General features: G+C 40.8%; 1 protein-coding gene across 1 annotated transcript in view; it reads left to right on the top strand.

The window, feature by feature from the left end:
• The window catches only part of frem1a (Fras1 related extracellular matrix 1a), a 95,655-nt gene that overhangs the window by 50,851 nt on the left and 29,104 nt on the right, over positions 1 to 15,700 (top strand). The window contains exons 22-25 of the mRNA XM_078395640.1: positions 6,071 to 6,266; positions 8,136 to 8,400; positions 12,212 to 12,626; positions 15,491 to 15,692. Coding sequence (XP_078251766.1) covers positions 6,071 to 6,266; positions 8,136 to 8,400; positions 12,212 to 12,626; positions 15,491 to 15,692 — 1,078 coding nt within the window. The remainder of the gene's footprint in view (positions 1 to 6,070; positions 6,267 to 8,135; positions 8,401 to 12,211; positions 12,627 to 15,490; positions 15,693 to 15,700) is intronic.

The following is a 15,700-nucleotide window of genomic DNA, read 5'->3' on the forward strand; positions in this document are numbered from 1 at the left end:
TCCTTGGATGAGGGGAGATCTTACAGAGGTGTATAAAATCATAAGAGGAATAGCTCGGGTCGATGCACAGAATCTCTTGCCCAGAGTAGGGGAATCGAGGACCAGAGGACATCGGTTCAAGGTGAAGGGGAAAAGATTTTATAGGCATCTGAGGGGTAACTTTTTCACACAAAGGGGGGTGGGTGTATGGAACAAGCTGCCAGAGGTGGTAGTTGAGGCTGGGACTATCCCAATGTTTAAGAAACAGTTAGACATGTACATGGATAGGATACGTTTGGAGGGATATGGACCAAGCACAGGCAGGTGGGACTAGTCCGATGTGGGAAAGATGGGCCGAAGGGCCTGTTTCCACACTCTAAGACTCTATGACTCTAATAGTCTATATAGTTTAGAGCTTCTTTGAGGTTGTAATGTTCAATAGCCGAATGGCTGTAGGGAAGAAGCTGTTCCTGAGCCTGGATGTTAGTTTTCAGACTTCTGTACCTTCTTCCTGATGGCAGGGGTGAAAAGAGTGTGTGGCCAGGGTGGTGTTGGTCTCTGATGATGCTGGCAGCCTTTTTGAGTCAGCAATTCCAGTAAATCCTATCGATGGTGGGGAGGTCAGAGCCGGTGGTGGACTGTGCAGTGTTCACAACTTTTTGCAGTCTTCTTCGTTCCTAATCATTCAAGTTGCCAAACCAGACTGTGATGTAACCAGTCAACATGCTCTCTACTGTACACCTGTAGAAGTTCAAGCAAATCCTCTCTGCCATACCAAATCTCCGTAATCTTCTCAGGAAGTAGAGGCGTTGATGTACTTTATAATTGCATCAGTACCGCTGGGTCCAGGAAAGATCATCGGAAATATGCACTCTCAGGAATTTGAAGTTTTTGACTTCAAGGCCTTTTGAAGGTTAAGGGCTTCAAGTGTTTGCAAAGATGCCGATCATTCTACTTAATTCAGAAACCCTTGTAACAACTCCACCTCCTGCCACAAGCCTTTCCCCCTAATTGCCTTGGATTTGCTCTCCCTTCTCTCAGTCCTTCCTTCATGGTTGTCTCCATTTTCAGCAGCAAGGTGGCGACTTGGAAGGGTGGAGTTTAGAAGAGATGGGGAAAGAAGTGGAGTGAGGAGGGGGGGGAGATGTAGGGTGTGAGGAGTTGTTCCCTCTCTCTCTCTGCAGGATGCCTGATTGAAAACCAGGACTTAATTTGGTTCACTGTCTATCTGATCACTTTTTCCAGGCAATATAGGTTTGGAGCAATGGCGAAGATATACACAAAATGCTGGAGTAACTCAGTGGGTCAGGCAGCATCTCTGGAAAGAAAGAATAGGTGATGTTTTGGGTTGAAACACTTCTTCGGACTCAATGGAACCCAACATCATGCATGGGGTCATGGCACCTGACATCACCAATAGTTGCAACCAGTTTTACTCTGGATCTCTCGCTAGATCTCGATCTGATCTGGTTTTGACCCATGCTCTCTTCCCCATTGTCCTGATTCTGACTTTAGTCCAGCATGGTCACTGACACCTGTGGTTGTTGGAGGATGGGGGCCAGTCAATTCCATTCTGGACCCGGAAACTCGTACCTTCCTCCTTGCTCCTTCCCCCATCTGGTATTTTATCCCCCAAAAATGTTCTCTTTATATGCAGGAATAACTGATAATAGGTCACTTGGTCAGTCTCCAACAGTGGGACTAGGGGGAGTTGAAATGCACAAGAGGTTTGAATGGGAGGAGTGCTGAGCTCTGATCACTGGAGGTTACAGAGGTCGGGCCAGGCAGAGAGAGAATTGAATGAATAAAATGTTGAATCGGTTGTAAACACAAAACATTTTAAATCATTCCAAAATATAAAAAGTAAACATGTAAAAAGTACTGCAATTAAAACCGAAATTTGCTGCAATTATATTTTTTAATCACCAGACAGCCATAATCACAGCAATAAAATGTTATTAGTTTGCCCTGTAAGCAAATAACCAAGTGGTGAGGTATTTTGTGTCTGATTGTGCTCGGCCCTCACACTGATCACACCGCCGTGCTCTCAGCTGGGGCACCCATAGGGCAGGCAGTGTTCAAGCAACTTCCCCTCTGCAAACTTCAGCAGACCCTGAGGCACTTTCATTGTTTTGAAACATCTCTGATAATCGGAAGAAATTAGTTTAAATTCATTTGGATGAGTTGAGCAGACCTGGGTAATATTACTGAGGTGAAAGTACTTCACTGGATGAAATTCTGCTCATCCAGTACCAGGTAGTGGATGACTAATTGAGGTCAGGTGAGCAGTTTACAAAATTAGAGTCAATAGATGATCGAGAGGGGTGTTATTGAGGTTCTGCTTATAATCACCTACATACAGTTAATACTATTTTGGACAATATTAAGTGTCTCATTGGGGACTCTCTGGCTCTGGCTGTTTCGCTTACTTCTTACCCAGCACGCTATCTTTGTTTTGTTCTCTTTGTATTGTGCACCTGGATCTCGAACCAAGTGTCCATTGATAATGGAGTTCTGCCTTAAATTCTTGGAACAGCCTACCTACCGACCTAAGCAGTAGTGCCTTCACCAGATGGTCTTAAGCAGTATCTCCTCAAGGACTGTTAGGGGTAGGCATTAAATGCTAAGAAAAAATAAATCTATGGCTGAATTGAGAAGGATGTACCAGGAGAAAATACTTTCTCATCCAGCAAGATAATAGTGAAGTATAAAAGAGAATGGTGTGGTTGCAGGCCTAATTTTCCTGAGTTGGTTCTACTACTTGCAATCATTTTCCACATTTCCCATCTCACCAAATTTAGTCATGGTTGTAGAAAGATTGAGCAGGAAATTGGGTTCTTCTGCCCACCAGCTCCATGCTGACCATTAATCACCTATTTACCGTAATCCCACACTAATTCCATTTTAATCATCCCACATTCCCATCTGTTTGTTGTCAGATTCTACCACTAAACTACATGCTGAAGGCTGTTTACACTAGCCAATTACTCCATTTCCCCACACACTTTTTGGGATATGGGCAGAAAACTGAACACGTGGAGGAAACACACACGTCACAGTAAGAGCATGCAAACTCCACACAGACAGCACCCTCATTCAGTATTGAACCCGCATGTCTTGTGCCATGAAACAGCAGCTATACCAGCTGCATCACTGTGCTTCGCTGCATGGAGTCATGAAGGCAAATGACCCAACCTAACTCAGAATTGAGTGGTAATAAAGGACTTCTGGTGATGTGGTGCAAGCTGGAAACATCCCCACACACACCGTTCCATCCAGGCTTAGGGTGGGACCTTATCTGGAAAACTGTGTATAGTAATGGTTACCTTTTACTTTTTTTGAAAAGTTAATGCATTGGAAGCAGTTTAGAGAAGGTTTATTTGATGGATACAAGGAATGATTGAATAGTTCTATGAGGAAAAGCCAACTAATCTAGCCTTGATTCCTCTATAGTTTGGAAGAACGAGAGGGATTTAATTGAAACAAGCAAGACCCGAAGTGGTCTTAATTGAATGGATGTGAAAAGAATAACTCCTGCGGGAGAATATACAGCCAGGACATCACTGGTTAAGACCATAGATAAACCAACAGCAGTGAAGACAGGAGTGGGTCATTCATTAGGTCCCCAACTGATCCATCTTTCCTCCAATCTACTTCCCTGCCCTTTCCTTGCAACCATTGATCCCAATGCTGATTAGAAACATGTTTATCACAGCCTTCAATATGTCCAAGGATTCACAATTGTCTATGGCTAGGTGTCCTGAAGAATGAAACTCTCTGAGAAGAAATCCTTCCTCTTCTCAGTCACAAATTGATGTTACTTATTCTGAGACAGTGCCCTCTGCCTTTGGACTCACCCGTGAGCGGCAACGTTTCCTCAGCATTTACCCTGTCTAGTCCACTAGTAATCACATTTAATATCTTTTTTTAAATGCCCATTTGAGGAAGTGACATCTTTCTCTCATAGTGTTCTGTGAGAAAACTCAACTCTTTTCCTCAAAGTACTGTGGAAGCAGTTTCTTTAGATATTTTAAGGAAGACATAAATAGATGTCTTAATAGAAGACATAAATAGATAATCAAGGGAATGAAAGCTCACCAGAGCAAGGCAAGAATGTATACTAAGGTTATAGTCAGAGTAGCCATGACCTTATTAAATGGTGAAGCAATCTCAAAGTAACATGTGGCCTGATCCTGTTCTTAATTTGTATATTGGTATGCTGAAAGTTAATAAACCTTACCTCAGCCAACTGTCAAAGTTTATCAATTTTTCTAAATATCTCTGACAGGCAAAATAATTTATTAAATTATTTTCAGTATTTTGATTTATAATTAAATTGAACCAAAAGCAGACAAAATATTTTAAATTTATTTGATCACTAATAATTTCCTGAAGAGTTACACGGTCCATTCAACAGAAAGGACGCACTGCTGCTGTGCCAACTCAGCTGGAAAGCCACCGTTGCAGATTGGCCAAATAGTTACCGACATCCATTCTTGCTCGGGAATCCTGAAATCTTGGCACTTAAAGCTGGAAAATGCCAGCAGTCCACTGGAACTGTTGGGTAAAATCCAGCCCAGTGTTTCAAGGAATCTAAGTAGATTGAAGTGAACGAGGAGGAATAATTGCCATGGTTACAATTACATGGAATACTTTTTGTAGCTTTGGTGAGATTCTTGACAGTAGTGCAGCAAGGGCAGAATGCTAACTGGATGGATTTTGCCATAATTGTCATTGTATTGTTATAATACTGTGTTCAGTGTTGGACTGATTTCCTACCCAGTATTTACAGTCTTTCTGAGAAACCACAGTCATGATTCTCATGTGCATGCTATTTTTGTTTGATCATTACATTTTCTACATACTACCAATAAAATGTAGTTTAAAAAAACATTGAATTCACAATAGAATAACATAACCCAGTAAAATACACCAGAGTTCATTCTTAGTGATTTTAATTATTAAGTTTATTACTCTCTTAGATTTTTACTGCCTTAACTATTTCTAATTGTATTTTTTTTTAAACTTCTGATATCTCATAAAAACATGCAGGTTAAATTAAAAGTAAAATATATATGGAGGCATATAAAAACATTTTCCTCTTAACTCTTCCTCCCCACATTTGCATTAAGTCTCCTCAGATTCCACCACAGACTGGGAACAATTTATAGTAATCATTTAAGATACCAATCTGTACACCTTTGGAACACGGGAGGAAACAGGGGGGAAATGTGTAAACTTCACAGAGACAGCACCAAAGGTCAAAGATCAAAACTGAAGCACTCTATTTGTGAGGCTGCTGCTCAACCAAATGTCCGTGTGTGTTTGGTCCAATTGAGGTTTCTGTTCAATGGTGACCCGAAATATATGAATGGCGGAGAACTTGGCTATGGTGCTCCATTGAATGCAAAGGGTAAATAGTTAGGCTGTTTCTAATTGATAGTATCCATTGTTAGATACTTCTAATGCATGCATATTATTTACCACTAATCAATACAAGTCCAAATGTGGCACTGATCTTCAATATTTTGGTGATTCCACACAATACTCGGGGTATTGTGTATAGAAGTTGGGACTTTATGTTATAGTTGTACAAGATGTTGGTGAGGCTGCATTTGGAGTATTGTGTTCAGTTTTGGTCACTGTGATATAGGAAGGATGTCATTAAGTTGGAACTAATGCAGTGAAGATTTATGAGGATGTTGACAGGACACGAGGGCCTGAGCTACAGGGAGAGGTTGGGCAGGCTAGGACTTTATTTCTTGGAGCACACGAGGCTGAGGGGTGATCTAATGAAGGTGTATAACATCATAAGAGGATTAGATAGGGTGAATACAGTCTTTTATCCAAAGTAGGGGAATCAAGAGCAAGAGGACATATGTTTAAGATGTGTGGGAAAAAATTTAATAGGACTATCTTAAATTATCATTTTGATAGGCCAGGGTGAGTTGGGCTGAAGGGCCTGTTTCTGTGGTGAATTACTCTATGGCTCTATGATTGCTGCTGATTTTCAAAGCTTACTTTTCAATGTCTTACCTTTTCTGTTATGAAAGTTTATCTTCCCCACATTTACCACCTGTTCTTCCATCAGGAAAGCATGGAGTGGCAAGGCCTGTACCCTGGCATGAACTGCAGCCAGGAAGACATTGACATGAACCGACTGAGATATGTGCACACAGGAGTGATTGGGACAAAGGGCCAAGACCGCTTTCATTTCCACCTCATGGACGGTGACAACACATCACCACAGCAACTTTTCCACATCTCCATTCGAAACATTGAAAAGGGTACGATAATAAAAAATAACCCTAGAGTTAAGATGCAGCTCCAAAAGCAAAGTTCAGATCATTTTTTAAATAAATATTACAGTAATTATTTTAAATGCGTTATTGAATCCTACTAGTTCATTGTGAATGTATTTAATTCACAGAATTTACTAACGTTTAAAATTAGGATTCAGATACCTTTTTCATCTACTCTGGCCAATATTGGGGACGGCACAGTGGTGCAGCGGTAGAGTTGCTGCCTTACAGCCCTTTCAGCGCCAGAAACCCGGGTTTGATCGCGACTATGGGTGTTCTCTGTACGTAGTTTGTACGTTCTGCAGTGACCGCGTGGGTTTTCTCCAAGATTCCCGTGAACACGTGGGTTTTCGCTGAGATCTTTGGTTTCCTCCCACACTCAAGTCGTACAGGTTTGTAGGTTAATTGGCTTGGTATAAATGTAAATTGTCCCTAGTGTGTGTAGGATAGTGTTCATATGTAGGGATTGCTGGCCGGCGTGGACTTGGTGGGCCAGAGGGCCTGTTTCCGTGCTGTATCTCAAACTATAAATTAAAACTAAATTAGATGACATGTAACCTTAAGGCCTCTCTACTTTCAGTGATGTTAGATGGAGGTAGCAACCTATATTTGTTCAATACATGAGTTTTTTACATGAGAGGGTGGAATATTTTAATTACTTTTTATATACTTTAAATATTCAGTAAATTTTCCCCTTAAATCTTTCTCCCCACACTTGCATTAGCTCCTCTCAGATTCCACCACTTGCCCATGGACTGGGAACAATTTACAGTAACCAATTAAGCTACCAATCCGCACACATGTCAGATATGGGAGAAAACAGGAGCACCTGGGGAAACACACAAAACCATTTTTTTAGCTGCATGCCATCCAGAAAATTCCCATTGTTATATAAATAGCACTATACTTTATTTCCAACCCCCATCCCCACAATCAGTCTGAAGAAAGATCCTGACCTGAAACATCAGCTATCCATGTTCTCCAGAGATGTTGCCTGACCTGCTGAGTTACTCCAGCACTTTGTCTTCTCCAGCATTACTCCAAGATCAATATCCACTCAGATTCTGATAGCTATGAGCCTGTCTGATAGTCATATTGAATCTTGCACATTCTCTGATAAATGTGCATCATAGGATTCCAGGAATGCAAATATGGGTAGATTAGCTCCAATGACCCACAGCGCATCACAATAGTCACTCCCTGAAATAATATAACCTAATGGCATGGTAAGAAACCATACCACGTGGAATTGAGAGAGGGTATCTCACCTGGTTAAATTGCCGATGCAGCACAATTTATCCGAGGAATGGCCAGATTTGAGTCTTGCCCCAGAGAAAAAGCAATTATTGACCGTGTAGTACTGGAAAAGAAAGGGACCATTCCTCTGGATTTTTGGGCCATTGCCTCACGATATAACAGTCTTTCCTTCCAGCCGCAAAGCTGAACAAATGAATTTGCACATTATAAATATTTGTAATGGAATGCTCATTTATAAATGATACAATATAATACAATTTTTTTAAAGTTTAATTAAGGAGCTGAAATTACTTTTAAAGGTGTTTGACTTTAATGAGGCAGCAAATAACAATAAATTTGCTAAAAACACAGGATAAGGAGACTGATGCAAATAAATTATTGCATTTATTAAAAAGCAATTTCACCCTCCATGTTTTATAAAGTGATGTTATATTATATTCACTCCTTTCTCTCCTGACTTTAACATAGAGTTGCTAATTCTAACTATGTCCTGCGCAAATGGCTTTAAGTTTTTGAATCTGTTCAAAAGTTTTTGAATAACTTTTTACATGTTCTTTGGCTTGAGGAAATGTTTACTCTTACTTTTCTTTTCTCTAGGTGAAATTGCAGTTTTAACAAAACCACTCACCATTGTCAAGGGGGACCGAGGTGCTTTGACTACAGCTGTTCTTCTTGCTTCCGATGGCACGAGCAAATCTGAGGAGCTGCTTTATATCATTACAATCCCACCAAATTATGGACAAATAGAATACGTCAGCTACCCAGGAGTAGCAATAACCAGCTTTAGTCAGATGGATGTAGCAGCTCAGACAGTTTCTTACACTCACAGAAGCAAGGCCGTGACCACCAGAGACTCGCTGAGGTGAGGATACGTACATAAATGTTTCACTGTATTGTGAATAAATGATATAGCAAATCTTATCATTTCCATGCATGTGCTGTAGGTTAGTTACTCACTGAGAGAAATTAGTTCTCTTTTAATTGTAGCCAGTGACATGTCAATCAACCAAAAAATGGATAATTGATGTACTCATGATTCTTAAATAATACTGAGATTGCTGCCTGGGAACTTGGGATTTTCCTTCCATTGCAATAAACCAGAAAAAAACATTGGCTGACTACTGCAGAAGACACCTATACCAGCCTCTGTGTGGATTTATAATTCTTATGAATGCAAGGGTTTAGGGATAAGGCTAATTAATATTTTGTGGGTATGCTAACAGGAGAATGGTTGTAGCAAGGAAACTGGAACTGATCATGGATCAAAAAGGAAATGTACTCATGTAAGTTCATGCACTTTGTTAAGAGTCTGCCTTTAGATTTCTCTTATCTGTATGGAGAAAAATTGCAGATGAACAAAGTACTGAGTGATTTAGGTGTGGTGTCGGAAAATAAAAGCAGATGCTGGTACAAATCGAAGGTATCACAAAATGCTGGAGTAACTCAGTGGGCCAGGCAGCATCTCTGGAGAGAAGGAATGGGTGACGTATCGGGTCGAGACTCTTCTTCAGACTGATGTCAGGGGGCTGGACAAAGAAAGGATATAGGTGGAGACAGGAAGACAGTGGGAGAACTGGGAAGGGGGAGGAGAAGAGAGGGACAGAGGAGCTATCTAAAGTTAGAGAAGTCAATGTTCATACCGCTGGGCTGTAAGCTGCCCAAGCGAAATGAGGTGCTGTTCCTCCAATTTGCAGTGGGCCTTACTATGACACTGGAGGAGGCCCATGACAGAAAGGTCAGACAGGGAGTGGGAGCGGTTGAAGTGCTGAGCCATCAGGAGATCAGGTTGGTTAAGGCAGACTGAGCGAAGGTGTTGAGCGAAACGATCACCAAGCCTGTGTTTGGTCTCGCCGATGTAGAGAAGTTGACATCTGGAACAGGTGTGGTGTATAAATTAGCAGGCAGATGTGGCAGATAATTTGGGAAAATGAATGGCATTTTGGTCTTTAGTCGAAGAGGTTTGGAAATTGGAAATGAAGGATCACAATTATAATTGCACAGGGTGTTAGTGAAGTCACACCTGGAGTACTGAGCGCAGTTTTGGTCCCCTTATCTAAGAAGGAATATATTGGTATTGGAGGGCAGAAGAGATTCACTAGGCTAATTCCTATGATGAGAAAGTTATCCTGTCACTAGCAGAAAAAAAAATTACATCTACGTTCCTTGGAGTTTAAAATAATTAGGTGAATTATTTAAACATATTGAAAGATCTTGATGAGCATGACTAATTAGATATTGAGATTTATTCCACTAGGCTTACACAAAGTTACAATGTTAGGGAGTGGTTATTTACATTTTTTGATAATTATGAATTTCCAAAATGTTTGTATGGACAATGGGATACCCTTTGCCTTTAAAATGGAGTAATAATTTTTAACAGAAAATCTCAGCATTTGTAAATGAAATTTATCAAAAAAGTTAAATTGTCTTCCCAATGATCAGTTTATAATGATTATGTAATTAGATAACTACTATGAGTTTGCACTGCAATGATGTCTAGAAAGTAATGGATGGATTAATTACACCTTTTTGGCCATTCTTTCAAGTATTTGGAAAGTGCCTTCCAAAACTTCTGTGTCCTATCTGTGTTCTTTCCAAGAGATTCAATCTGGAACAGACATAAATCTGACTATATTCGTTTTCATGAGTTTACATCAAAGGGAAGGAGTTCCAATATTCCACAATGCCAAATTATATCTATTTGATTCTGTTGTTGACTTTTGGTAAATGCAACTCTCTGATCTCCTGCTCAGGGACCTAGCTTCATGCCAAGCTTGTTGACATAATTGATAGTCTCTAACCAAGATTGAAAATGAATAAGAACCAAGAAAAGTCATGGCTGAATTTTGAGAAAAATAGGAGCCGTATAGGACACTTGGCTCTCTAAGCCTGTCCCACCATTCAATATGATCATGGCTTATCCATCCAATGAAAAATGCCAACTTTTCCAACATTTTGGAAAGATAGCCATTTATGTGGGCGGGGCCAGATCACGCCCCATGCACAAAACTGGAAAGATTGATGGCCAATGGGTAACACACACATTGACCCAACATTGTCTGACACATTTTTAATAGCAACTGTGATTTTTATCTTGAAACTCTTGCAGTTTTTTTTTATATTGGAACAAAACTGGGATTAAGCCAAAGATTTTCCCAATAATTTTTTTTTTTTTCTAATATTCAAGTGCCCAGAAAGTGAAGCCCGACTCTGCCTTCTCCTCACCCTACCTCTCACTCTGGCCAGTCTCAGCCACACTTTCCAACTTGCAGTGGAAACGGAGGCATTTCAAGTCCCCCTTCACAACCAAATGTATTTAAATCATGGAACCTTTGATTATGGATCCGCAATGGATGTATCTTGGCCACCATGCTGGGGTGCATCACTCTTAAGAATTTTCTGGATGCTGAATTTTCAAACCAGATTCCTTTTTTAACTTTAAATCAGTTTTAGAGCTAAAGTGGCATCTCCTTTCTCATCAGTGTTTCCTCAATAAATCTTTAGTTTGCAGTAATAGAACAGGAACTGCATGTTATAAGTTCATAGGTCAGAAGAGCAGAATGAAGCCATTTGTCCCATCAAGTCTACTCCACCATTCAATCATGGCTGATCAATTTTTCCCTCTAAACCCCATTCTCTTGCCTTCTCCCCATAACCTTTGACGCCCTTACTAATCAAAAATCTGGCAGTCTCCGCTTTAAAAATACGCAGTGACGGCCTCCATGACAATTTGTGGCAATGATTTCCCAGATTCACCACCCTTTGACTAAAGAAGTTCCTCCTCATCTCTTTTGTAAACGTGCATCCTTTGTGTTATGCTTTACATCTGGGGATCTGCAGAAAGAAAGAAACATTTTCTTAGTATTCCAGAAGCATTTTATGAAGGCAGGTCTTTTAATTTAAAGTGGCAACATTTTACAATGTTTACTGAATGTTAAAATTCAGCTGTAAATTCTGGTGAAATCTAAGGTTTAGATCTTTCCTATAAATGTAGAACTTAATTAGCATAACAATGTAAGGCTATTTTGGAACTCATTCCTCTGTGCCCATCCTGAATATAAATGACATACCAGTGTACTCTACTTTTTGATAATGTGTTGACCAAAACATTTAAATTGTGACAGTCATAGTGTCTTACAGCATGGAAATAGGCCTTTTGGCCCAACTTGCTTGTGCTGCCCAACATGCCCCATCTGCACTAGTCCCACCTGCCCACTTTTAGCCCATATCCTTCTAAATCTATCCTCACCATGTACCTGTCCAAATGTATTTTATATATTGCGATAGTACCTTCCTTAACTACCTCCTCTGGCAGCTCATTCCATATGCCCACCATCCTTTGTGTGAAAAAGGTTGCCCCTCAGGTTCCTATTAAACCCTTCCCCATCATTTACTTATGTCCATAACACCATTACTGACTGCCTTACAAGGAATATTAATTAAAGGATTGTTTCACTTATGATCCACTCATAATGACTCTAACTTTGGGAGTTTTAGTGCTAAAAACATAATTTTCAGGCCACGTGACATAGATTATTTCTAACCTTGAGCTGTAGAACCACTAGGACAAGAATCCCTGATAAAGGTGTGTACTGTTTTATTATTTCATTTCTGTAGACGGTGAATCAAGAACACTTGCTGAAGGCTGCCTTGCCTCTGACTCTCTTTGCTAGATTCATTGTCAGCAACGGGCTGTCCACAAGAAACGGAACTCTAGATATCGTCATTGAAAATACTGATCGCCTGCTCCCCGAGGTGTCCAAAAACAAAGGGATCAGATTGGTGGAAGGCTCCATGATGTCCATTTCGCCAGATGTGCTACAATTATCCGACCCCGACTCTCCACCACAGAACCTCACGTACATCGTTACTCAGCACCCTCAATACGGACAACTGTACTGTAAAGGGGCAGCTCTTCACCGACATAACTTCACGCAGTTGGATGTCGACAACATGGATGTCGCTTACAAACACAATGGAGGAGATTCGCAGATTGACAAGTTTATGTTTGTTGCCACTGATCTAACTAATCTTGGCTTTCTGATTGATGGAAAATTGCAAAATGATCCAATTGTCTTCACAATTGAGGTGAGTGGATGGGAATTTTCTGATTTATATGCTCTGGCATGATCAGAAATATAGTCTGATGGGTGGTTTTGATGGTCATGGAAAGGAGAGGTGAATCTTGTGCTGAGAAATTGCAGATTTTGGTATTCTGTTCAACCCTCTCATTGTGCGATTTTGGGGGCCTGAGGTAAGAAAATGATTCCCACTTGGTTTAAAACTTGGTGAAATGTAGGATTTAGCCCATTGATTAGATAATTGGAATTGATGTGGTGGATTAGAGATCTATTCTTTCCTCAACATAGCTGATATATGAAAAGGGCAAATGGATGAGTAAAGGAACATGGGTTCAATTCAAATCACACCAGCTGATAAATTTCAATTCAAGTAATGAAGTGATCTCAAATAAAAACTGGCAATAGTATTGGTGATGTTAACTACCAGATAATTCTAAAACACCAACATTGCCAAAAATGGCACAAAGTGCTGGAGTATCTCAACGGGTCAGGTAGCATCTCTGGAGAACATGGATAGGTGACACTTTTGGTCAGGACCCTTCATTAGACTGATTGATGGGGGGGGGGGAAGAACAAAGCTTAAAAAAAGGAGAGAGGCAGGACTAAACATGGGAGGTAATAGGTCAGCATAGGTGAGAGGGGGAAGGGGGTGATAGACAGATGATTAGAACAAGGGCCAGAGATGAGAAAGGAAGGTGAGGCAGGTTTTACAGTAAGAGTGGCGGATTGTAAAGCCAGAGGGAGGAATGTAGGGGGAGGGGGATGAATGAGTGGGGGGGAGAAATGGGTGTGAGTCCAGGTAGGGACAGGGGAGGGAACATGGGGTGAGGGGGGGGGGAGAGGATGAGGACACTATCTACCCAATCTATCCAGCCTACATGTCTTTCCAGATCCAGAACCATGGGAATGACTCTTAAAATGGCTGAGCAAGATATTCATATGTTTCAAAGCTGTGTTTGAAATAAAATATTATCTTGCCAAAGCATTTGGCTTCAGCAAAGGTACAACAAATCTAGGTGACTTTTCAAAAGTCCTCCTCACTAAATTTTTTAATTTAAATTCAGAGAATTTTTAATTTAAATTCAGAGAATTTTTAATTTAAATTCAGAGAATTTTTAATTTAAATTCAGAGAATTTTTAATTTAAATTCAGAGACTACTCCTTGGGTGACTCAAATATAAACCTTGAGCATTCTTGTCATAAGCAAATTCCCAGATGTATTATCATTATCTCTGAGAACAGTGATCCCACCCAGAGATACTGACAGTGAGACACAGTTTATATGGGGAAAGCTCCAAATATCCTCTACTTTGGTTCCAACATTGATTAAAGCAAACAGCAGCAAAGAAATGTGCCGCTGAAGATTACCTACCAAACTTCAACCTCCCTCAATTTAAAATAAAACAAGCACGTATCCATGTTGAAAAGCATTTTGAAGAAGCACTGAGGGTTACAATAGCACAGAATGTACCCAACATGGAGGCCAAAGTTCAGCTCCAAGGGTAACTCAATAGCAACAGTACTGGCTGTTTTGGAAAGGACAGAGGTGTTACACTGGGTGTGCAGCAGCTGGTAAGGACGTCAGGACAAGGGACAATCATACTTGACCTTATCCTTGCCATTGTTCTCCCCCTCCCCCTCCCCCTCCCCCTCTCCCCCCTCCTCCCCCCCACCCCCTTCCCAGTTCTCCTACCAGTCTTTAGTGTCTCCAACTATATTTTATCTCTGTATCGCCCACTCCCCTGACATCAGTCTGAAGGGTCTCAACCCAGAACATCACCCATTCCTTCTCTCCAGAGATGCTGCCTGTCATAGACATAGAAAATAGGTGCAGGAGTAAGCCATTCGGCCCTTCGAGCCTGCACCGCCATTCAATATGATCATGGCTGATCATCCAGCTCAGTAACCTGTACCTGCCTTCTCTCCATACCCCCTGATCCCTTTAGCGAAAAGGGCCACATCTAACTCCCTCTTAAATATAGCCAATGAACTGGCCTCAACTACCTTCTGTGGCAGAGAATTCCACAGACTCACCACTCTCTGTGTGAAAAAATGTTTTCTCATCTCGGTCCTAAAAGCTTCCCCCTTATCCTTAAGCTGTGACCCCTGGTTCTGGACTCCCCCAACATCGGGAACAATCTTCCCGCATCTAGCCTCTCCAACCCCTTAAGAATTTTATATGTTTCTATAAGATCCCCCCTCAGTCTTCTAAATTCCAGCGAGTACAAGCCTAGTCTATCCAGTCTTTCTTCATATGAAAGTCCCGCCATCCCAGGGATCAATCTAGTGAACCTTCTCTGTACTCCCTCTAAGGCAAGAACGTCTTTCCTCAGATTAGGAGACCAAAACTGCACACAATACTCCAGGTGCGGTCTCGCCAAGGCCCTGTACAACTGCAGTAGAACCTCCCTGCTTCTAAACTCAAATCCTCTTGCTATGAATGCCAAGTTACTTGTCCTGCTGAGTTACTCCAGCATTTTGTGTCTATCTTGTCCTTGCCAATCTACCCACTGCATATACTTCTAACCATAACAGTCCTGATAAGTGCAAGCATTGTCCAGTTTCATTGGGACAAAATCCTACCTTCACACTGAGGAACTGCTTCTTGTATTGTGAGGCATAAATTTAGAACAGGCTTTAGACTTTAGAGATACAGCAGTTCAATGTCTTGGGCTCAGCCATCTTTGCCTACTGTTAATATGAATAGATTTAATATTTGTTAATAATTGTACAATTTTCATTTCTATTCAGAATTGCTCAGAAAAAAAGCAGTTGAGGCATGCATGAAATTGCTGTTGAATATTAGTTTCAATATTTCATTAAAATTAACTCGACAAAGCAACTGGAAACTAAATTGTTACCTTTGTGCAGGTGGACCATGTGGACAAGGATGCTCCAAAAATAGTTTACCTACAGTGTCCTTCAAATGTCAAAGTGTTCAAAAATGGTCAGTATGGAATCTACATTTCCTTTCGAGAATTGAAAGCATCAGATATGGACACTAAGGACGAGGAACTAATTTTTCACATTTTACGTGTTCCGCACTTTGGTTACCTGGAAAATGTCACCACTGGTACGGTA

Source organism: Rhinoraja longicauda, chromosome 3, assembly GCF_053455715.1.
Source record: "Rhinoraja longicauda isolate Sanriku21f chromosome 3, sRhiLon1.1, whole genome shotgun sequence".
Classification (NCBI taxonomy): domain Eukaryota; kingdom Metazoa; phylum Chordata; class Chondrichthyes; order Rajiformes; family Arhynchobatidae; genus Rhinoraja; species Rhinoraja longicauda.